General features: G+C 40.5%; 1 protein-coding gene across 4 annotated transcripts in view; it reads right to left on the reverse strand.

Annotated features, from left to right (window-relative positions):
- The window catches only part of erbb4b (erb-b2 receptor tyrosine kinase 4b), a 340,870-nt gene that overhangs the window by 80,685 nt on the left and 234,257 nt on the right, over positions 1 to 25,928 (reverse strand). For all 4 annotated transcript variants that reach the window (XM_084361642.1, XM_084361640.1, XM_084361641.1 and 1 more), the window contains exons 11-14: positions 21,353 to 21,443; positions 17,932 to 18,131; positions 9,729 to 9,861; positions 2,378 to 2,471 (exon numbers count right to left, since the gene is read on the reverse strand). In XM_084361642.1, coding sequence (XP_084217768.1) covers positions 2,378 to 2,471; positions 9,729 to 9,861; positions 17,932 to 18,131; positions 21,353 to 21,443 — 518 coding nt within the window. The remainder of the gene's footprint in view (positions 1 to 2,377; positions 2,472 to 9,728; positions 9,862 to 17,931; positions 18,132 to 21,352; positions 21,444 to 25,928) is intronic.

Genomic DNA, 25,928 nt, shown 5'->3' on the forward strand with positions numbered 1-25,928 from the left:
TTTGAATTTTGATGGTTTATATGAAACAAAAACAGAATCACACATACGCACACACAGGCACACACGCTTACATGTACTGAATACAAATGCACGCTAAATAATGCTGATCGCAGCTCAGACAATCAGTTTTACCTTTGAGTCGGAACATGAGTCATAATCGATAGAACAGCTAAGAGGCAAACTTTGACTGCTAATGCAATAATTAATCATAGTCTAAAGATGACCACAGGGAATGTCTGCAGCTCCATCATTCGGGTTGTGGTGAGTGAAGCGATGCTCTGGCCTTGAATACTTTTCTTTGCACAGAAAACATCAATTTAATCCTTTCAAAAGATTCTGCTGCGAGTTGGTTGAATATACTGGTGGTTTCAGTCTCTTCATGGGATTTGTTGAGATGAATACAGGATATGATCAGCCTTAACCTTTGTACATACTTCCAAATTAAAAATTAAAAATGATTTAGTGTAGTTGTTAATTAATTATTCATTGAATAAAATAACCCTGCTTTGTTTAATAGTTCATTGTAATGGTGATAATTATTAATTATTATTAATTGAATGAGTTAAGTTGTAGTCATTTGTTAAAAAGCCAGCTAATAATCATTTTTATTTAATTCATGTCGATGTAAGCATGATATTACGTAAAAGGCAACGATATGTAAGCTTTCTGAACAGTGGCGTAGCTGACTGTTGTGTCCCCTGTGTCCCAACCAAAAAGCTGCACTTGACATACCGCAAAGGCTTCAGCTAGCTTGTACGTTCTGTGCCTGCGTGAGAAGAAATACCTCTTCCATCGCACCAGGTAGGGGTAGTCCGTATTCCTCTTCAAAAAGGTAAATCATAAGACTCTGGACTACGGACATACAAACCGTTGTCACGATAAAGCAACATTTTTTAACACCACTCTTGCTAATATAGCCACACATCAAGAATATGTCTGATAAAAGTGAAGAGGTGAAGAGGCAGAGGAGGAAGACAAGGGGAAACAAGATTAAATGGGTGAAATCATTGATACGAAAGTGTCAGGTGGCTTTACCTTTCTTTTTCCATTTCTCTTCTCATGCTCTTATTCGCTTAGCTTAACAGCCAATCAGAGTAGTTTCTCTCACTGATAGGCTCCGCGACCAAAAACTTATTGACAAGGGCCGACTAGTGCCAACTGTGTCGGTGTCACACACCGCAACAACTAGGAACGCAGATGACTCAACAGCTCTGACATTGATTGACAGCTGACTGTCAATAACTAGCAAGTCACATGGTTTTCTTACCATAGAAAGGTTTGCTGAATAGGAGAACTTCACTTTGAATACCCCAGTAAGGAGATACTACAAAACTGTCTTTTATCCTTTTTTACACTGGAGTCCTGTGGAAGTTTTCCTCAAGTGAATGAACATGAGTTAAGCCAGGGCAATCATTGAGCTTCAAACCCTGACATGAGCATTGAAACAGGGTTTGCCTTCTGGTCCTATACTTGCCACTGAAAGATCCCTTCCTAATGCGTAAAAGATATGAGGACAGAATCTGCAGTCCTCATTTTGTGCATTTTGTGACACTGATAGCAGGATTTAACCATCTAAGTTGACAAATCGAGTGAATATCTTCCAAATTTACAGCCAGGGATCTGATGTAAGTGAATAGGGACAACTGTGCAAAAAAATGTTCAGAGGTTTTATCTGAAGTTAACATGAGGCACAGAGAGTACATACAGTACTGTAAGTCTTTCTAGCAGAATATTATTTCTTTGCGTTTCCCTGTGCAGTGTTTCCCCCGAGTTACAGTGGAGGCACAAAAAGAGGGAATTTTGTACTTAAAAGGCTGTAACTCTGGAAGATATTAACTTGATTTGTCTTCACTTGGATGGCTGAAGCCTCATCTCGGCTTCAAATTAGCACATTTCTGCACAAAATAAGGACTGTCCCCACTATCACCTCGCATTATGAAGGGATCTTGTAATGGGCAGTGTGAGCAGGAGGAATTATCACAGCAAGCTTTGTTTCAATGTTCATATGGGAGCCTGACTTTTGCTTTCAGACAGGTTTGAAAAATCCTTTAAAAGATCATGTTTTTATAAACTAATATCAAATTTCGTATTGATTTACAAAACCATTTTTCATAATAAGCTTGGTATTCACTGCTAGATTGCTTTTGGCTCTAATATGACAGACTTAAGTGCAGTTCACATTTCAATGATGGAATAATACCACCATGTTTTCTTTTTATGTTAAATGCTTTTCCCTCTTTAACGACTTCATAAAAGCAAACATAAACAAACTGCTCAGATGAAAGCCTTCTACTTCCATCTTTGTGAAGAAGAGATATGTGAGCGGAAAAAACGCCTCAGACTTCCTCACTATTGTTGTCAGTGGCAACAAGCTTACCGGACCGTGGCAGGTCAAAGAGTCATCGTCGGCTCGCTCGCACTGGCCGTCACACTCCACACACACCGACCCGTTGGCATACTCTCGAATATCCCTGAAAATGGACGGGAGGGATTAGGATGGGAGGGGAGGAGAGGGTGATACAGGGGTGAGAGATGAAAGGGAGCAAAATGTTAAATTGTGAAATAGAACAAAAACATCTCTTTGTGTCCTCCACCAACATGGATGTCAAGCGGTGAATAGACACACATCTGCTCTCTGTCTCTGTTCTCTACATTCATCCTATGACAGCCCTGTTAATAAGGATACCTATTCTGTTCACCCTGCTGCCATGTGGCAAAAGATACAGAAGTATCCGCTGCCATACCTACACTGCAGCTTTCCTCAGGCTGAGACTCCTCCATCCTCCGCACTCCCATACTTTTTTGCTTTCTTATGTAGCATAAAGGGACTTCAACTCACATTTTGTTCTACAACCCTGATGATGTAAGATGACTATCAAATTAACCTTTTGTACCTTTGCAGATGTGGCTCCTTGGTTGCACACATAAAGGGAGCACCTCTCATCTTAACAAATAATTCACCACATTAAGACATGTCTAACCAAAATGATGTGGCTAATAGAAGCAAAGACTGTCTCAAATGATTATTTTTCAGGGTCAGTAAGTGGCAGGGAATGTAAGAGCAAAGTTGAAGTTTTGAGGACTCAAAAATGGTAAATAACACTTCCGTATCACATCAAACCCATTTAACCCACTGAGCAAAACAAATCCACAAGTTGCCACTTTAAGATCTTTGTAGATGTTGAAAAGGCGTCCACTGAGGAGCCTTCTTTCAGTAGGTTTGGTCTTAGTCTAAAAATCAAGAACAAACTGGTAGAAATTGTCACCGTGCGCCACATGAGGCAGCAGTGTGACCCTTAACGACCTTCAGCACCTGTATGGGGTGAGGGCCATCTCATGGGCAAAGGCTATTGTTTTGGACCCTCAACATCCTTTACACATTGAATGTCAGACGCTTAGAGGTTTAGCCTCCCCACACATGAAACACTAACAGGTACAAATTGTCCTTTGCAGTTGACTGTGGTGATATGGATCCTGTGCTGTTTGTGTACAATGTATATAAACTACTCTTTTCAATACATTCTTAAAGGGTTAAAAGTTTTTGGGACATAATTTTAGACACCTTTTCAACCTCAATTACAGACACCTGAAGAACTTCTTGTGGCTAAAATTAAAGTTCTTATGATGACCCAATTTTACTCCATCCAGCAAACGCTTCAGGGTGGAATTGAAATCTCCATCCTCAACCTCAGTACATGCATTCAACCAAGTGAGCTACCATGGCACCCTGCTGACTCACTTTTGTACCTTTTGGCCACTTTTGAAATAATTGCATTCAAAAGTCCTTAATGAATGATTGAGTCTAATCCCGGCTTCATTATTTATCGGCCTAATTTTACACTTTTTCATTGTTTCAGATGTCAAAAACTTCTTAATGTCAACTGCTGTTCCTGATAACAGTGTGCCAATAAAAAAGGTACTGACGAGAACGATTTCCATTAAAAACCTCCAGTCCTTCGAAATGTATCACGTGACTCCAAACACAGTGTACAGTGTAAAATACAAAATACCAAATAGAAAAAGCTATTAACAAAAAACGAAACAAAAAAACAAATCACATTATGGCTTCATATTTTCTGTTATGGATGTTAAAATCGGCTGAAGTACATTTTCCTTGTACATAGGCGGGCGAAATCACTTGACAACGTATGCAAAGCAAAGAAAAAAATTCAATGGCAATGATCTGTTGAATCCCTGGAAAATACTCATCTCAATGTCAATATGACGTGTATTTTCCTGAACGTTGTCTTTCAGAGCCCTCTTATTGGTGAACACAAGTTTGAAAATGATCCCTCCCAATCAATAATGTCTGAATCGATTCAGAGTTCAGGATGCCATTTCAGAGCGAAGAACACAGTCAGAGGGATTGAGACGGATAGAAGGATTACGGATGGATACATTTGTCTGTTTCAATCTGTGAGTATGAGCATTGTTTCTAACAGTGCTGACTTTGGAAATAATGCTCAGCGCATGTAGTCATAGCATCAGTAGGCAGTCTAAAACACACACACACACACACACACACCACACAGACACACACAGTCCCGTTACACCCACAGGCATAATAACACTGATACCATCACGCAGGAGGCCAACGCAGTTGAAAGGTGGAGTACCTGCGAGGGTTGCAACGTTTTCAAAAATCAATTAAATTAAGTGCCTTGTTATTCAATTTCTGCAATCCCCTTATAATAGTAGAACACCAGAGTGGCCTCGAAAAGTCATTAAATGTGACCACAGCGCGGCTGAGTTGGCACTTTGCCTTTGTCACTGCAGGACAAGGAGAATGACTTTTGGGTACTTCTCTTTTGGTCAGTGAGGGAAAACAGAATGTTCAATCTCAGCACTAGAGAAAAAAAAAAACTGTCGTTGGCCCAGTGGGATCTGAATCAAATTAGTATTAATTATGCTTCATCTGGCCTTCATAAAACCTTCCAGGAGACAGGGGAGGTAAGGCTTTGTCTGGGTGTGTGCTGGTTGAAATAATAAAGGCTGCAGTGTAGCTGGGAGATATCACTGACGCTTAAGACTTATAGGCTATTACATGATGTTCTGCTGCGTTTGGCTTTTTCTGTGTTTCGGTACGTCTGCAACGGGACCAAGATACAGTAATACATTTGCAGTGAATAATAAACCTTTATATGGATTTGAGGAAAAAATGAACATTCATTTCAAACGACTTTTAGACATAATCCGTTCTGCCAAACCTGCGCGTTCACACAAACAAAAAAGTACTGCATGTGGAACAATAACGTCCAAAATCGTTTTTAATGCATATTTTAAACAACCACTGACAAATCCATTGATGTCAGGCACTCAGAGCTCCTCATCATTTTGCTCCAGTCTGAGACATTTTCACTATGGTTTTCATGAACTACTGAGACTCACCACTTTTTAGTTTAAATTGAGTTTTTCTGGTTCAGTGATTGTGGTTTAGAAAAGAGTGTAAATTCGAAACAGTCTTAGAGTACGTCTGTCCTCCAAACCCTCCTTCACAGCTGATATGAAGCAATAGTGCATTCATGTGTTGTCAGAATAATCAGGAAAAATGAGTTCTGGCTGAAACAACTTGGAAAGTCTTCAAACATTTAGAGAAAAGCCCCAAAATCTGCCTATTTTGACGCCATATACATAGAAAAATGGCAGACGAAAGAAAATGTTTGGTTGTTGTTAAAAACATAGACAAAATCACTTTGTAAAACAAATTCTTGTACCATCCATGAACAACAGCTTCCCCAACTGGGGAAATGGTGCCATCCGGGGAGCATGTGAAATGCACTTTAACTTCTGCACACTGTCATGTGATCCTCCTTCAGGTAGATTTGCTGTACTTCTCCTGCTGAACCAATCGACATAAGAGTAAAACTGTTGTACCAAAGATGTGAACTACAGGGCAACTTGAAGATTTGATTAGACTGAAACCCAAACACTGAGCAGACTCCAAATAAAGGCACAAAACATAATAAAACACAAAACATTTAAAGGAGACGTATTATGCTCATTTTCAGGATCATAATTTTACTTTGGGGTACTACTAGAACAGGTTTACGCCTCAAGCCATAAGTCATGCAAATTTGTGACATGGTGATGTCACAACGTCACAGAATTAAAGGTGGGACTACTGACGAGGCGTTTCCAGAGCTTCTGTTTGTTCAGACTTTGACCTTTTAAGATCTTTTACATGCACAAGAAAGAAAAACAAAAAGGATAATAGGTCCCCTTTAAAGCGTGACTCATGAAACACACAATGTGCAAGGCTCAGAGGACAAAAAGGTGGGAGGTGCATTACGACGTGCCGGTTGTGCTGGTAACGTTGTGGCCGGTGCTGACGTGCAGGTGGACAGGTAGGCAGGGCGTGGCCCCGTGCGCAAGCAGTGACTGTGACACGCAGTGACACGCCTAGCCCCCCTGCCCCAACAGCACCCTCTGGTCCTCCTTATATCTGTCCATCAATGATTCTTTGATAAAGTTCAGACTTTTAACTTAAAAGCATCTTTCCAGCAGTTCAGTAAGGCAAAAAAGAAAAGGAAATCTAAAACATCATTAATAAAACTCACTGGGGGAGCGGGTCTCGTCACCTTCCACTGTGAGGAGGATGGCATCAAGCTATACTTCCTTTTAAAGTAAAGGGCCCCCTGTTGTTTTGAAACTCTGCAGGGGTGCCTTTTAAAACGGAGACTTACCACTACATCTTAAATTGTTCTTTTCAGCCCGCGGCTCTTCAATATTATCCACAGTAAACATAAAAATGGAGGCTGAACATAAAAGTTGCAACAAAGAGCCTCGGGGTGTTTAAGTTTTGATGAGCAGGTCGTGCAGCGGGTCTTCAAACAACAGAGGATCAGCTGAAAATTCAACCTTTCCTATTCATGGCGAAATAGAATACATGTTTATGTATTTGTCCTTGATTTGATCACATTATACTGATGCTTCATTCTCTGGAAACCAATCTAGAATATTCCTGCAGGGTATGTGCCAAGCACTTGATAAAGACATCAGCTTGATCTTTGCTGCCCTGGTAACCTTTGAGTTGTTGTCTGAAAGTAAAATGATGGTGATAACTTGAAAGACAGACTTTACAAACCAAATTCTGAGGCGGATGTTTCCTGCATGCTTGAGATGATGTCTATACAGTTTTCTCCAGCTATGTTGACTACTTTATCAGACATTTGTTGGATACCGTAGAGATTTAAAAAACACTTAAGAGTGCTGTGTGATTGACCTTATTGACCTTTGTGCTGCTGAGGGAGGAAGAAGGGCAGTGAACATGATGACCTTTGAAAGTAAGTACTTTCAAAATCAGAAAGAAATAGCAAACTCAAAACATTTGAAGGGCTTGAAGTAGCGTCTACAGTAACCATGTTATAGTTAAAGGTCCAGCGTACATGATGTCATGGAATCTATTGACAGAAATAGAATTAAATATTCATTATTATGTTTTTATTAGTTTATAATCACCTGAAACTAAGAATGGTTTGGGTAGAATGAGCCTTTTATATCTACAGAGAGAGCAGCTCCTCTACACAGTCCACCATGGTGCACGGCCATGTTTCTACAGTAGCCCAGAATGGACAAACCAAACGCTGGCTCTAGAGAAGCCCTTTAATGTATTATGGACCATATATCCTTCGTGCTTGGACGGGGAGGGTGAGTACAGGTGTATTCATTTGGTTGTGATGTACAACCTTAAAACTAGATGCCATTAAATCCAACACATTGGACCTTTAAAGTGAATGATAAACAACTTATTTATTGAAGTATTTCGCTTTGGTGGTCGATATAGTTGACGACCAGTAGGACGAGGGGGTTTGCATATGAACAAATTAATGAGAAAGTAAAGTTTGGGAGCCCAGTCGCCAGGATATAATGTTAGCATATAACGTTTCTGAAAAAAATATTATATTACAAAACATATTCGTCCAAGATTGACATTTGTACCAAACGTGGCACATTATATGCTTATCAGCGGACAGCCAACAAGACTGACAACGAGGCTGCCAAATGGCCGACCGCAGTTAGAGTCACACCAGAACAGGGTTGTTTGTCAGGAGACCTGCGGACATTTCCATTCGTTTTTGTGGCAACCAAAATCTGCATCTGTGAATGTTGCAACCAAAACAGCCATTTTAAGCCAGATGTTTTCCTAACCCTTTCCAAGTGTTTTTTGTTCCTAAACCTAACCTAAAAAGAACATAAACACAGAGTTGTGACAAGTTTGTCATATTCTGTCAGTGACAGGCCAGATCAAAGGCTATTTATCTTTGACCCATGTTGATGCTGCATAAAATGTGAGTATGGGACATGAATAATCGTGACGTGTTTTGGTCCCCTGTGGGAACCTTGCACTAAACCTTCTCCAGGCTGATTTAATTGGCAATGTAATGCTTTACATTAGTGCCAGAAGAGCAAGGGGGTTTTGGGGGTGACAGGGACCAGGCATGGACCCTATAAACCTATGTCATCTGTGTTTGTGTGTGTGTACGTTGATGCCCTGCAGGTTTTCTTTGTGGTGATTTACTTGGCTTTGATAGGAAAGTTGTATCTTCACTCACGTCCATGTTTTTCTCTGGTTTACCCACAAATGGCTGTGGGAACTTGACAGATGTCCCTACTGAGACGGTGGAATAAACTTGGTAAGATGGCACTTTAGCTATAAACTACTGTGTCATTTATGGCATTATTATCTATTTTGTTCCCCTTGAAAAGAGACATTTTTGCTTTTTCTATTTCGCTTCTTAAATAAGCCACAATTTTGATCAGCCTCATACAGAAAGTGCACCCCGCAGATGAAAATGGAAGTATAGAAGCTACACTTTATATAAGAGAGGGCCAGGACATGATGGTTTGCTTGTTTGTATTCTTTAAATTTTCAAGTAAATAAAAGTGTCCACTGAAAAAAAATAGGTCAGCTGGCATCAGTCCAAGGTGAGCCACTGTATTTGAACTGACTGATCTGAAATAAACCAGAAAATGCACTGGAACAACTGGCAGTTTTCATCACAGCCTTCATTTTTATTTTTATATTAATTTATTATATTTATCTCTCAAGACAGTTTGAAAAATTGCAGGCAAAATTTCTGAGTCAACAACCCAGACAGAGCCCGCTGAAAGAGAGCAGGAGGTATGTGATTTAGTGGTTTTGTTTTATTTTGTGAGAATAGAGTAGAAAAAAAAGAACACTTTGCACAGGTGTGGAGGTGTAGAGGTGGACAAGTTTTTGACAATCTGGGCAAACCTTAAACTTCTAATGTGATTAGCACCTGAGGACAATTAGAGGACAATACCTCCGCAACAGTAGCTCTGATCACACCTGCTCACACTGGCTTGTTACAGTTTATATCTGTATCCATGTAATGATATCCAAAATCTAAGAGATGATATATGGGCTCATATCAAGATAACTTTTGCTAATAAACAGCCCAGAAAACCATACGTTCTTCTCAAAAAACGATGTCTTACATGTTTCTAGACAGGAAATCTATTCTCACTTTTCTCATTTATTATTAAACTCACAATTGCAAAGAGGATACCGATGTGCCACAGATTCATGTTTCAAATCAACTCTTCATCTGCCGTCTCCCTCAATCAGTCAAGCAGCAAGAATGCAACCGAACCCCCAGCAGTACATCCGTTTATCTAACTAGCAAAATGTAATCTACCAGTCAGGATGACACAGGGTGAACGTGCTCATGCATATGAGTGTATACGCATCCTCACGCATAACTCACCCCTCGTAAAGATTGCAGGTATCCACACAGGTTCGTCCACGGCTGAAGAATCTGCAGGACAGGCACTGGTCTGGGCCGGGACCCCAACACCCTGCGTCCGAACACAGGGGGTCACACACCATGTGCTCCTTCACTGCTCAAAAAACACACACAGACAGAAGACATGATTACATTCATGTAGAATACAGTTGTGCTGTGGTGACTCAGAAAAGAAACCCTAAATTACCCCAAATGAGCCGCTTATAAAATTAGCCCAAATAGGCACATTATTTATGAAATGGGCTCGACGTACTTAGGCACACGCAATTTAAAAGGGTTCATTTTTGCATTAAATTTCCCCGCCTACGCAGAGCAGCCGTTAATTTGCAGTGGTTTATCACATTTTCTTTTTTGTTGAGGCGACAAACAAAGGCAGCAGTAATTGCAGTGAGACAGAGGAACAGGTGAAGTGTTCAAAGGAGGTCTGAAGGATTACTCTATTTCTAAGAAATTGTCAAACAAAATGCAGTCGCACAATAATTACTCTCCTGGATGAATTTGAAAGACGACCTTGGTCCTCCTGTGAAATACTCCCATTCGATCCTGGCAGCAGTGACTAGTGATAAGTTACCTCATTTCAGTCAACGACTGCAATGGCTGTCCACTGTGCATGTATATACTCTATGTACTGTATTTGTATGAATGATTTCTATTTCTACATAGTGTGTGTACAGTACTGTGTGGTATAGTTCACTGTGGAGGAGGAGGAGGCTGTGCCGCTTCATTATAAAAATGCTGAGCCAGTGTGGTGGGACCCTGAATGCACCTGCAGGTGCCATGATGAGGCAAAAACGCAACCCCAGAACTTTACTGACTGTATTTATTTAAAGACTTTCAGCTCTACTCATAATTTAGATGTCAAAAGGCTAAAATATGTTGACGCTGAATATTAAAAGGAGACCTATTTTGCTTTTCAGTTTCTTCCAGTGTTTCAATAGGTTCTTTTTAGGCTCTTTAAAGTTACCTCAGAGGGTGACTGTCAGCTGACTCTCATCTGATTTAAAATGTTCAATTCCCACATTCCCCCCTTTGGATACAATGTGACGACACAATATAATTACATATAACTCACTTATTAATTCCAGTAAAACAAGATGTTGTTAATTAATGATTAATTGAAACTATCTGACTCTAGGTAAAAAGAAAGGGAAAGACATGATTACCAGCCTGATTTCTAAACTTCTATATTAAAAATGTTCAATTCCCAGAGTAGTGCTGGCTCAGGTGTATGTGAGCTGACCAATCACAGCAGACCTAGTATTCAGTAGGGGGGGCTTAAAGAGACAGGAGCTAAAACAGAGCGGGGGACTATAATGCTGCAGCGCTGGACAGTATGAGAAAACTGATATGTTTTTTAAGCATTAAAGCATGTAAACCTATTGTAGTAGCACCTCGAAATAAAATGATGAACCTGAAAATGAGCATAATATCGCTCCTTTGAAACAGTTTTTTACCATTTCCATCAGTCCAAAAATATCAGCATCTGCGTTCAACGAACTACAAATCCATAGCTGCACATAACTGTACAAACAAGTATTGTTGGCTGCTTGGATAGTCATGTAAGGAATCCTGATTTACAAAGCGACAATCTTGAAACATGTCGGCTTGATTAACCTTGGATTGAATTCAGTGAAAGCAAGTGAACGCCCCTTTACTCGCAGCCCATTCATAGTGAACAATCTGTATGCCGTTCTGCTTCTGCCTCGGTGTTTCTCATATGGCGCCAACAGACTCAGGCCATTACATCTACTCTGTTCCACTCTCTTCTATGTCTGCATCTCTTATCTCGCTCTCTCTTTTGTCCCCCTTCAGCGCCCGGTTTTATACATCTGAGAGCATTACAGTGACAAAAAGAGAGTGAGAGTGTTGAAGTAATGTGGTGACAGCACTGTAGATACACTGGGAACTTTTATCAGTCCTTCTGCATCTGACGCTCTCTTCTCTTCTCTTCTCTTCTATATAAAATATATATCAAAAGACCCCCTGCTGGTTTTTGAGGTCCTGGCCATATGTAGGCCAGAGGCTATGCCTCCGTGTCAGCCGCAGCCGTGCTCAGAATGCTTAAAAATTCACACAGAAGGATGCAGATATGTGGAGAAAACACAAATCAAGTGTTTCCTTTGAGGGGAGAGGATGAAAGCTTCGCCTTTCACAAGAGACAAAACCATCTCTTTTGGGCTTCCAGTGCCTCAGGTAAACTGACCAGGCAGAGGGAGAGACGAGGAGAAGGAGGAATGATGGGTGCTGAGAAAAAAGCAATAAACACGTGTGGAGGTGAGGTTGGATGGCTTTTTAACTATAAAGTACTTCCAAGATCAAAAAGACGGCAACTTCAGATGTTTCTGACATGGTTGGAAAACAAAAGCCCAGGGGGGCAGAGCTGACAGGTGCCTTTTTGAGTCCCATGGGAGAAGAAACAGCTATGTAAATGATTATGATGTGGGCTTGAATCTGACAGGAAGGAAAGGCAGAGAGAAAATGAAAGAATGAAAGTAAAAGAAAGATGACAAAGGTAAAAATCAACTCATGTCAATAAAAGAGAAAAACAAATTAAATAGAAATAAAAGGTGAACAAACAAACACATGTCAGCGAGCTGTGATGCTAGAAAACAGATTAAAAAGGGGGGTTTAGTTGGAAATCAACTGTTGCCTTCAGCTTCCTGCATCTCTTTCTTCTGTATCAAGGGCTGCATTGAAAGCAAAGCAAGGCAGCCACAGAAGAGGCTTAAGAGACAGCTGGGGAAATTATCCTTGTGCCTGCGCAACATGGCACAACAAAATGGGTTTGATGACCTTCTTTTTTGTTAGGACTCAGGACTAAATGGTTTGAATGATTCATAATTCCGAGTTTAGGTAATTAAACATTTCAGATCTTTGAAATCTTTTGGACGAAATGTCCTTCATGTGGTATAGTATTTCTCTAAAAAATGGCTGTAATGGAGTCCTTATTAGATCGATTGTGATCTGACCAATTACATTTCAAGAGCCCCTTGGCTCACAGTTGATTGGCAAAAATGGGTTCATGATTTATCACATCTTTTGTTGCATTTGCTTCCATCATCCATCATCATTTCTTTTATGTTGTTTGCTCAAGTTTTGTCCAAATATATGTCAGTTATATTGAGCACTTGCTTGTTGTCAGGATTTCATTACTGCAGATATTTTGACTTAGTAGGAAAACTCAAATCTGGGTAGGATATTATATAAGAACATAGAAGGACACCGATTAAAACTCTCTCCTGCTTGCTTAAAGATTTCCTCTGACTGCACTTAGAAATCTGGACTACTTTGGAAAAAGTTCTGTTAATTTAGGGCCTTTTCACACCTTTAAGTCCAAACCAAAGTATGAACCATGGTTTGTATTTTAGACTTAACTTTCCACAGTTGATCTGGTTAGTTCTGGTTTCAAACCTACATCCTGTAGTCATTGACTATGTGGGCTGTATTTGGAGATGGGCTGGCATCTGAGGTTGACAGGCTTTAAATTCAGTCGGCAGCCTTGTATTGCAGTTTGAATAAATGGTGGAAAAAGAATGCACATATTAATTTTTTTGCTGCCCTAATAATGTTTTTGTATGGTATTAGCATCGGCGGCACAAACATCTGGTCTCCTTTCTCCACGTGCTACCATGGCTAATTTCTTTTGGGGCATTTTCCTTTTTCTGGTTCTGAAGAAAACTTCATGTTGTTGGTCGGAAAGCCTGAAAATCTGCAATCATTATTTCACACTAGACAAAAATTTTACCGTGTTTTCATCACATCAAGGTTTGGCTGCTTAGTGTGCAAGCCGTGGTCCAGTGGAGGTTTCACATTTGTAATTTTTGCTTGGATCAAACTGAAAAGTCTGAATAAAAAAGTCTGCCCGTCCTGAACAATATTGGTCTGTGCACAAACACAGACGTGTTTCCATCATTCGGGCTGATTAGACTTCTGCTCAGGCTGAAGCTGCTAATAGAAACGATAAAGGTGTAATTTGTCTGGCAGCAAAGCTTACAGGAGAGTCAGGAAGATGACATTTAAAAACTGTCTGCAAACTCCCACTCAGTCCTGAGAAGAGCTCTAATCAGGCAAAATAATTAAAGTCACCTGTATGGGTTTACCATGTGTATGCAATGCACGGCCTTAAAGACATTATCTAGAAAGTAATGTTAACGAAGCAGCCGTTTCTGGATGGGACTAATAACAGTACGCTTTCTATCCCAAGATTTGACCTTTTGAAGAAGTGTGTGAAGACAACAAAGTACTTTTCTCCCTCATGTATTTCTCTGAATCCAGCACTCTAAAAGCTGCATTATAAAACACTGACATTTTATTGCTAATGAGCCATCGCTTCACCTCACAAGTTAAGGCTCTGGAAGCCTTTTTTTTGGTCAAATATTTGCCCTGATAAAGTTCTGGTAGCTGAAAGTTTGTCTCACTAAACACTTTGTGATCCTTCTTTTCTACAAACCTTTTTAAGAATTCAAAGAAACATGTCTGACTATCTTGTTTGCACACACAAAACCAGATTTTGACCTCAAAGGATCACTTGAGCTATAGTTGCCACCGATGATGCATTCATTTTGACATCATTCCTCTGATGCATTTTATCAGTCAAAACTCAAAAGAGATACCTGGTAAAAACCAGACTCCGACTGAGTGTTGACTGTCGAATTATAGACCAGTTAAAAGAAATCAAGCAGCTGAAGAAATTTTTTTTAAAAATTGAGTAAGTCTCATCCAACACTGGCCATGCAGACTTAAAGAGAGAGACCTGTCTGAAACGACTGATGAAGCTTCTTGGCGGAGTGATGAAATGTCTTGAACTGCAACTACAACATCAATGCAGTGGATCATTTTATTTAGTCTTGATCTTGTGCAACGTGGACAAATGAGGACACAAACACACAAAGAAACATCCGATGTATTGTGTTCTCAAGACGCGAAAATGGTGCTAGGATCCTAAGTTACATTAATTGACTGCTGTGCTCGGATTACAAAATAATAATCAGAGTAACAGTCCAATCAGAATAAGAGGTTTGCACAGCGCCTCTTGATCTGGATGAATTTTCAATCAGATCAAGAGTTGTTGTGTAAACATTTGATAATCTGTTCAATAGGAAAATACTGACGCCTAATAACCACGTAAACCCTTCATCCAATTGCTCTCTCTGGTTGGAATAAATATATTCTGTCTGCGCATGTTTACCTCATGTGGGGCTCACATTAGGTGACGTTGCTTGTTGAAGGGACAGAAACACGACTGTACGAGATTTATTGTTCGAGATGTAAAGCTCCTGGTAAGGTAGTAGTTGATTTTTGATTCTCATTCCTCACTCCGCAAACACTGAAGCTTTCAGATGGTGGCTGACTGGATGTACAATCCCGAAGCGTCAGTATTTGACGAGGTTGGGAAGGCTTTAAGGTTTAAGAGGATTTAAGAATTGTTGAAGAATGGTCAGGAAGTTCAAAACAACAGGTTTTTCAAATATGTGTCAGAAAAGATTAACACCGCTGGGATCCACAGAACCAGAAATCCAAATGTTGGTCCCAGGACACCATGTGGCAGAACCACTTTGTGCATGTCCCCAAAGTTATATTCTGATTAAATACTTTTAGGGCATTTAAATCACACTAGAGAAATGTTATCCACGTAACCACAGCTAATGATTTATATCATCATTGTATTTCAATTACATCACCTTTTTTTTTTCTCTCTTTCAGAACATCTGACGTGCCAAATCTATTTTTACGATCGTCCAATTCTGGCCCACTTTGAGCAGCCCTGTTACAGTCAGTGCTTCAGCTTGAAAAGTGCTGCTGCGAAAATGGGTTGCCGTGGTTTCAGGTTTCTCTAATGACCTAATGGCGTCTCTACATCATCGCATCTACGCAGGCACTCAAATGACTTAATGGGCACATGCACTGTCTTTGCTGCCCTGTAAGGGTGCGAGACTTGCCCTTTGACAGTCCCTGCTAGGCTCAGTCAAGCGTAGACACACACATACACACCCCTCTGTTTCACACATGCAGAGCCATGTCAAGGAGAGTGGTGTGTGACTCTTGAGTCTCACCCAAAGTCTTCAAAGTCATTGAAGAGAGAGAGAGAGAGATTGTGTGTGTGTGTGTGTGTGTGTGTGTGTGTGTCTGTGTGTGTGTGCACCCAACACTAAGGAACTGCCAAGGGGAAAGGAGCACATGAACAGTGAAAAGGGGCCAACTCAATAATGCAAATACTGGCTCATTAATGAACATTATACATAAATGAATAATGTCTTAACACTTGTGGCAGTGATATAATAAAAGCTCTTCCATTTTTAGAGTCACAATTTTTGTCTCGTCACTTTATAGATTTGCCTAATTTTAATTTGGCCAAACCTCGCCTCCTCTGAATGTCTCTGTTGGTTAATTGGTCTAATTAATATAATGATTGTTTTTGGTTGTCTTTAGAAAATTAGTGAGGTAATAGCTTCCACTTAACAACAGATGGAATAATAGAAATGACGTGTGCGTTTCTGCTGTAACATGTTCTGCGTCAATGCTGCAGTGAAGCCGCAAAAAGAGACAAAAGATGATTTGCTCACCCAGAAAACAGAATGTCAGAGTGACTTAACAGACACTGTAGATACTCCTTTCTCTCCAAATAATCGACTTGGTTCTGAAGCTTTCGCATTGATCCAACAGTCAGAGTTTTTAGTCTGGGTCAGCAACCCAAATACCACTGGAGTCTGAGCCTTCTATCCCAGTGTAAATATCAAACATATTCCTCAACGATCTCTCGATCTGTAACCATTTTATACATGTGAAGAAGTTTGTCAAAGCCAAAAACAAGAGAGAAAACTCTCTCGATGGTCGGTACCTGGAGCTGCACAGCTGATGCTGAAGTAAGACTAGCATACAAAGATAAAAACAGTGAGCAGCACAATTAAATAGCAGTCAGTCAGCACACTGCAATATTCAGTGACTCAAAAAAGTCGCTCACCAATTTGTCAGAGGATGTGCCAGATCAGAGCGTTAAAAATAAGTGTCAGGTTGTATTTTTGTTTTGCAAACAGGCCAACGGCTGCGGTCCAAAGACTATTTTATTATCTTTTTATAGCCTTTTTTTTTGTTTTTATCTCCCTGTGGCTTAAAGGTCCAGTTTGTTAAAAAGTTGATTTTTGAGTTTCATTCCTAACTTGTCAGATACTGACGCTTTGGGATTGTAGGTCGGGCTAGACGCCATCCCAAAGTGTCAGTATTTGACGAGTTAGGAATTCTTACAAATTGGACTTTTAAAGAATTCCTGAAGCTTTTAATCTTGAATGAAGCGTCACTGGCCATTTGTTGTAGACAGCTGTATGGTTTCAAAGCCTCTATAGATCTCCTGCTGATCAAGTCAACGCTTTCATGCTCACCATTAACATCACATAAAAGGAGAAATAATAATCAAAAATATAGAAAACTCAACATTGTGAATCCAACTAAAATTTCATATCTGTTGGTTCTTCAATGTACTTGACAACCTTCCATCCAATCGACTTCACACACCTGGCTGCTGTATTATTTAGGACCCAGAGAGGTGCGGTGTAGAGTTTGAAGTTGTTTGGATGAGCCATTCCAGAGAAAGCTGTGAGCAGCACTACCGGCGGCCAAGCAGTTCCAAACAGGAATGTTTCAGATGAGCGCTGCACTCGCATGTAATTAAACAGCGTTTAACTGTGTCAGTGCTCAGCTCTTTGGAATTTCATCAATGACTGCTGAAGTGCTCCCTTTTGGGTTTTCTGTTTTAGATTTTATCACCTTTTTTACAGGCTTGGAGGTAATTCAAATAGACAAAGATGGGATAGTGGCAAATTATATTTCTCACATGTCAGCCAGACCTGGACACGAAAGAAACTGATCTGGTTAAGAGGTAAATTGAGGACATTTTGTTTTCTTTGTTTATGACCACATGTTTTTCCAAATGTTTTATGGTTTATTGTTACACACTCCTACCTATATTTATTTGACTCCAACATTAAGCAACGTGTTATCGCAAATGTGTTGTCTTATGTTTTTTTTTTGTAAATCGTGAGGGTTTGCTCAAAAGATATACATTCTTTGGGGAAAAATGCTATTTTAGGTGAGGTTTTCTGTTCAGAATCAAACTGGAGATGTTGGAAGATTTTGGTTTTTGATGTTTTGGACGTTGGTATGAACTTACAGCACTGTTGTGGGCTTTGGTTGTTGCGGATCAGAACCTTCTGGTTGGCAGTGCGGAACAGCCTCGTCCAGTTGACGGTGCTGTAGTAGCAGAGCTGGCTGTTCTCTGCGATGTGGACGTTCCCAGCGCTGATCTCTCTGAGGGACTGGAGCTGCAATGATGAGATACCCTGCTGCTTTAACACCAGCAGGGAGATCCCACTGGGGGTGGGGGGAAGAGAGCCAGAGAGGAAGGGAAAGGAGGATGGGAGGAGAGGGCAGGGGAGGAAGGGATCAGGTGGCAGAGGGAGGAAACAAAAGAGTTGGAGTTATTTCACAGGATTTGATGCCTGAGTGATTTTCTTTAAATCTTATCTTTATTTCTGTCATGTTATCATATGAATTATATACAAATGTTGTATGCCTCCCCTTATCTCCTACAAATACTGTTCATAACTACCTATTTAAGAGAATTAAAATGCTGTCTTAATATATTATTGTTCAAATGTTCTAAAAACTTTCTAAAACCATATGTTTACATGTTTTGGTGTGTAAATGATTCACACTGACCCAAAGTTTTGAAATCAGTAGATAGCCTCAGCCAGCAGCCGCGACACAGCTTCAATGGCTGCAACGTATTTCTTTGGGGCAACTAAGACTGTAAAAGTTAGCTGTACCAAATGTACTTGTGTTTGCCACCGGCAGGCTGACGCTGTTATTCTAAGTGTCTGAGAAACATTACAGAAATGATTCCTAGGACCTTTAGCTAACCAGAATTACAAGTCTTGCTCTGAAATCTCAAGCGAGGTGAGCTGTTTCAGGAGGCTTCAGCGATCTACTGGACCGATCCCTCAAACTTTTTGTTGTGAATCCAAAACATGCAAATATAGGACCCAGGCTTTAAAAAAAAAACGTAATTCCCTTAAGCTTAGTGAGTTCATGGTTTCATAATAAATACGTCCATACTGACACTCACTATTAAACTAGCTTTTAACTGCCAGTGTCAAAGAGACACCCTTACGCATGCGTCTCACACCTAAGCTTGAAAAGTCTTGAGTAGCATTTAACATTACCACTGAAAACACTAATGAGATGCATATCAATCGACTGTAATTCATATAGGCTGCGATTAGCGCAACACAGTAACATAGCAACAGGTAAAATACACGCAGCACTTGTTTATCTACAGTATGTTGTTTTTTCAATACTTTGCACTGGTGAAGGACAAGGACTTGCATGGTGCCCTTGAATGGTTAACACTTTTGAGATTTGAGAATGATACATAAACAGAAAGTATGCACAATAAACAAACATATAAGGACAGAATCCAATTGTTCTCTCTGCTTGTAACTGAGACCTGAGAACCTTTGAGTTGCACTTCACACTCCAAGCGACTGAGTCAGATTGGATAAATACTGATGGACTCCAGCTCAAGATACAAACAGAGCTTTCAGAGGTTGTGGCTGCTCAGAAGAAAACTCACTTTCAGTGTGTTTTAAAGCACTGAAGTGAATGGTGCCGCCAATTATCTCCACCATGTTCTTGTTTGTGTACAATAATTACACCACAGTATCTTCGTTTCACAGGGGTACATCAGTGTTTGTGAATCAATCTGTGTCTGTGAATTGCTGTCAAACTTCAATTAATACACTGCATCTGCTGAATTCTGATTTTACTTTTCACATTTTCCAACGCACATGCTGCTACAACACCATTGCTTATTCATTCAACCCTCAAACCTCTCTTTCTTTATTCTATTCCTCAATTATCCTGAATTATATTTCCCTTCCTGCTCCATATGCCCCACTTGTACAGTTTAAAAACAACAGGAGGCCAGTGGGACGTCTAAGCCATCAGACAGACAGAGAGTATACAGGATCAAGCATGGAATAAGGTTGGGTAACAGGCTGTAATTTGTACTGCAGCCTGCTGTTTCCATCTGCAGGTGGATGACACATCTGTGCACGCACACACACCCTCATGTGCACAGTCAGACACACGGCATCCCACAGTCCACTCTATGCCATCAGCTGCACAGACACACACTTTGTTCCCAACCAAATGTCACAGCAAATTTTCAGAGCACCTTTGGAAAATCACTATAAATAATTATGTTCTTTTAGCTGGGTTAAAACAACTGAGTTGGCATCTTAAATGTCAAAACAAAAGCGTCACAATAGAGTGTTTCGGGCACCAACAATTCCCCGGCGAAAAAGCAATGTTAGCCATTTGTTTCTGGGGGATTTTAGAAATGAAATTCTAAAGCACAACTAATCAAACCACATTTACTTTATACTTCATCTTTCACTGCACGTCACTCCCTACCTTATGGTAGCATGTTGCCACTGTACACGATAAAGTAAATTAAATTGGGTAGTTATGCTAACAACCAAAAAAGATGTGAAAGTTCATGATATGTTAAAGTCTGCATTGTAAAGTAACTTTTTTTCAATACTTCAAAATGATTCATACCTTAGCTTTTTAGGTTCCTATTGCAGTTTTCCTCTTAATTCCAGTTACAGTTGTTTGAGTTTGAGGATGCACAAGTGTGCGTGCGCACTGGTGAAACTACAAACAGTCCAGCCAATACTTCCAAAGTCATGTTGTCATGTGTTGGTGTGGCCTGCTCCTGGCCGGAGCTGTTGTCGACTCACACACCTGCAGCGCATTGGAGTAATCAGCGCCTGCTCTTATACCCTGGTCTCCTCTCTGCACGCTAACAGATTATTTCGCCAGCTCAAAGTGGTACATGGTCAACTCAGCGATTCTAGTGTTTTCAAGTAACTCTTCGTAACTTCTCCAGTTAGTTTCGCCTGTGATCTAACTTTGTCTTTCTCCGCTTCCCCAGTGAATGGACAACTCCAGGATCAGCTCCTCGGCCAAACATCACCCAGCCTCCAGCACCTCTGCACTCCTTGGACTCCCCCTGAGCATACAACCAGCACCAACGTGAGTTCCCTCCTCCTTCAGCGGAGCCACCAGCCTGAGCCGGAGCTCACCTCCTCTACCCGCCTGTTGCTCATCGTGTTCAATAAATTCATCTTTAAATCTGCTCCCTGTTTGGTGTCCGCTTTTGGGTCCACTACAATACCAATCTTCGTGACGTCACGCATGTATTGCATATCAAGTTATGACTCTTGTCAATCAAATACTGGAAACGGCTGTCAAAGTGTCAACTTAAAGGGGCACTATGTAGTTTTGGAGAATAAAATTGAAGTTGCACTTTAATTTATTTCCCAACATTCTTGTGAGAGAAAAAAGTGATGTTTTCCCGTATTTTTCAAAAAAAAAAAAAAAAAAATCCCGCAAATGTATCATCATCTACCTTTCTGTTCTCTTTACTTTGTTTGAGGCAGTGTTGACACACACAGCTTTGACACATATTACACTCATAGTCTCAAAAAAAAAATTATCTAAAAGCTATTATGTTCTCAGGTGTGTACCTGTACAGCGCTCTTCCCCCAATAGTTGCCAAGTTGGAGAAAACACTCAAGTCAGTCATGTTGTCAGGCCACGACTGGATGTTCAGAAAGCCTAAATGGGGACACAGACGCACACACACAAAGGTTATAATGAGTCACCAGTGCTGACAGACCAGAGCTGTCTATCACAACCTCTATTTCACACAGTGACAAGAATAAAATGAGTCGGGAGAGTTGGCATCTTTTTGGAATTAGCAGCATTCCAGGACCTCGGTAACCACCTGAGTCTCATCTGAAAGCAGCCAAGCGCTTCTAAAGCCCGAATGTTCGAGTCCACGGAGGAGTTTGGTGGCGGCTGTGACAAGTGTACAGTTCGACATATCAATATTTTTGCATTTCCTTTATCTGCCTCTCTACTGTTGAATCATTTAGAAGATTAAATGAATAGCTGAGAGGATGGCTGTGGCTCGTTTAGGATTTTCAATAATGGATTCAAAAATATTAAATATGTAGTAGAAGAAACGGTAGGGGGGCACAATCCCCTGGGCCAACACCAGAGGACAAACAATGGCTGGATGAGGCCATGGGAGCTATGGAAAATGTAGGAAATGAGGAGGAGGAAGAGGAAGGTGGACGGTGTGCTGGGCAGCGTGGTGCATTCTCCAATCAATGAACAGTATCTGACTCTATTATATTAAACTGTGTGTTTTCTCCCCACAGGATGCATAACTCTGTTTATCCAGAAAGGGGGGAGATAGATGGTGGAGGGAGGTAAGCGGAGTTGAGGAGAAGAAGGCAGCTCGTGGCTTGTTGACAAGAGAGCAATAACCTCCAACTGCACCTTTATCAGTTTGTGGACATCATTTTGTTTGTTGTGTCAATCCCAGCTGGGCAGCAGAGGAGGCCTGGGCGAACGCTTATTAAGAGTGTTTGATGAGGAAATGAAAAAAAAAAATGAAAAAAAGAAAAGAAGGCAGGTAATAGTGAGGAATCACACACCAGGGCTTATGCAGATGAACATGAGCTGAATTTGATATACACATCCGCTAGAGATATTCTTCTCATGCCACAGCCAAACAGGTGGATACAAAAACGAAATAAATTCAATATTATTACACAGAAGGTAACTTTTGGGTGGGTTAACAGATGCCATCATGATGGAACAGAAACAGGAATTCTGTTATACAGTATTATGTGATAATTAAAGTGTAAAATGTATGGCTCAATTTGAATATGTCATTCTCAGCATTGGTCTGTCTTGCTTATTTTGTCTCTCTAACTTCACGATGTGCAGTTCAGGAGGCTGAGGGCCCCCGAAGCAGCAGCGCTATAGAATCGTTAGCATTGTACTCGCTGGCACTAATTGCCTTAATGACCAAACCTGCAGTGCCGAGGCCCCGCACAGCTCCACCATAGTGCTCTTTCGGGGGACGGGGGTGCTTCCTAATCAAGGTAACAAGCTACTGCCTGCTGCTGTGATAATATAATACTGGGCTACAGCACACATACTGTATGCATGTACGAGGTAGGTGCAGATTCATTCTTTACAGATTCTCAGATTGTTCTCCAACTGGACACAGGATTTGACTTGCGGTTGCCAGTTTGATTTCTAAAGCCATCCGGGTAGAAAATATGCATGTGGACAGCCCATTCTCACTCACAATGTGTCATATATGGCAGCCTGCTCTGTCAAAGTTTGATACTGTAGTTATTACCCCTCTGGAGTCACTTGGTGAAGTGCCCCTTGAGTACAGTAGTATAAAGAGCTATAAACAGTCCACATCAGGGGGTGTTCAGAGTGGTTGGATAGGTCATACACTGGACTGGACTGGACTTTGCGTCACGTCTGAGATTGAGTAGTTTGTTTTTAAGTCACCTCACCATACCTGAACGCAGTTATTTTAACCAAAGTGCACATGTTACATGTTATCGCCAACTTGACCTAATGCAAAACTGACGCTAGAGCAGCAGGTAGAGTGTCATCTTTTTGAAGCTTAAGGCCACTGACTAAGCTGTTTAATATTGTACCTACTGTATGGCTTTGGGGGCTCAGATGGTGTTGATGATGAAGCATCTTTGTTTATGCTCAGTGGTAAAGCTTTTGTTTTGGAGTGAAAGAAAAAGTCAAATATATATCCAATATATTTCTTATCATATACAAACCCCATGAAGAGACCAAAACCGACAATGAATTGATTCTACAGACAAGTATCACCTGTGTACCCTGATATATTCTTTGTATCTGTTGGTTCTATAAAACCTCCATTGTTAGGTGACATGTTCCTTTATTACGATAAACATTCGAAGCGCTGCAGTTAATTTTTAGTCAATCTCACTGAGTGCTCAGCTGTTCTGGGAAATTGGCCATATTTAAAATCAAATTATATTCCCGGTTTAAAGGATTTACATCACATCTTCAGCAGGAGTTATTGGTGTTAATGCTGACTGAAGCACACAGGGTTGGTGTCATGGTTTGGGGTTTTGGTTTTGTTGTTTCCCGTTTTATTTTTTAAATTATACTCTTGTGAGTCACTTTTTACTTTCCACTTCCTGTCTCTGTCTTTTGGGTTGGTTTTAGTCTTTTCATGGGATTTGTTGGCAACGCGTACATAGAATAAAAAAATCAAAAATCAAAAAATCAAACCAAACTTATATTTTCCACAAAAGACCAACCAGCAGAAAAGATATGCTGAAGCATTTTAGAGAGTCACATATTATGAACATTTAATACTAACACTAGTATAATGCAAGGGGAATTCATGTTTGTGCTGTTAATAGGTGTGATATAAAAAAAAAAATGCATTTAGCCTCATCTTAATCTTTCAGCATCTTCGCCCTCCTGTCACCTCTGTCTTTGAGTGGTTTTTGTGCAGAAAAAGCAAAGTGAAAAGATCACCTAACAGGGTCCCATGTTCTGCTGAGAGCAACATCAGTGGCACACCAATGCACAAAGCAAATTACAGCATGGAGCCACTTAGCGAAGAAGGCCAGGAGCTCATAGGCAAGGGTTAAGAGTGCTTAAGTTGTGGTGATTACATTCCGGGTCACAACACTGAGAAAAAACCCACTTGGGCTAAATTGCATAAACCGCCCACTCTTTGAGATGGAACCTGATACCTCTTTGAAGATGGTGTAAAAGGGAAGCAAGGGTGGCTGGGATAAAGAAAGGATCAAAGAGATGAAGACAGAAGGAAGGAAACGAATTGGAGTGAGAGAGAGAGATGGGTGTGCTGGTGTGTAGGATGAGAGCTGTCCTCCTACACAGCTCATTTAAAAGCTGGAGCAATGCTACTTGTGACCTTTGGGTCACAGAGGCAGGTTGGCTGCCTCTGGTCGAAGTCACGTTCTCTTGACAGCTCAGAGAAATGACAAGCTGAGCTGACACGCATCTCTGACTACAGCCTACATTTTGTCCGGCCGATGGTTTGTCCCGATCACCTGCTCTCAAACTGCCATCATTTAACAAAAGAGAAACAAACAAACACACAAAAAAACCCTTGGAAGTCAAGGTTATGAGTTTGCCCTGGGTAAATGTACATTATTGCACTTTGTGTCATTCTTCCCGTGTCAAAAAAGCTTGGTGCATTCAGGAACAAATGCACTAAGGGTCAGTTTTACGTGGGTACTTGAAAGGCAGAATGAAAAATGAATGTGTCATTTACTAAGACAGCAGCCAATTATGCAGTTAATGACTGAGATTGCTTACTAATCATATCTAACGTTTCAAACACAATTCTGAGGTGTGTTCGATGGTTTCCTACACCGTACAAGATGATACAGATGTGTTCGTTTGTTTTGTGCTCCTGTTGTTAAATATTACATCTGATTAGATATTTCTCTCGCTTCATGTCTCTGTTTTTCCTCCTCTTAAGTTTTACTTGTTGTAAAAGGATCAATCCTGTTTCAACGAACGGATCGCAACTTGTTGGAAAGACAAATTAAGTGGATGCAGTTTGTGGGCTGACCTTTAAAGAGGCCTGCAAATTAGCCATAATTGACTTCTGCGGTCAGTTGCTATCTTCCATCAGAGGAAGGTACTAAGCACATTATTAAAGTCTGATACATAAGTTTTAATTTGACTTCTACAGTTTGTTTTGAACTACAACAAACCAAGTGTTTTTTATGACAGGGTTGTTTGCTTTGAATCATACTTAGATCCTGCAAAAGGATATGATGGTGCCACAAAAGTACAACAGAGGGACAATACAGTTTTTTATCAGCCACTTCTATTACATTTATCCTACCACTTTATTTTTTGCCGTTATCGCTCCGTATAAGGTATATCAGCAATAACCAAACCGTGTTTTTTTCTGAGGACTCACACTTTTTCAAAGGACAAACCATCACAACCCAATACACAATGGGGCTTATAATCCTGCGAATTTGAGCAAAATTGAATGTGCCTGAACATTTTTACTGCCATTTCCGCATTACCTTATATTATCTTAAGCTCCCAAGTCTCGGATCCACATCAAAATGTACTCATTTATAGATAACAGCCACCTAAATACGGATTTTTTTTTCATCAAGATCCATGCTTTATTCCCTGAGAAATTAATGAAAATGCCAAAAACTGACCTATCTCGCAATGTTAAAG

The sequence above is a fragment of the Pagrus pagrus genome (assembly GCF_965226575.1).
Source record: "Pagrus pagrus genome assembly, chromosome: 9".
NCBI classification, from domain to species: Eukaryota; Metazoa; Chordata; class Actinopteri; order Spariformes; family Sparidae; genus Pagrus; species Pagrus pagrus.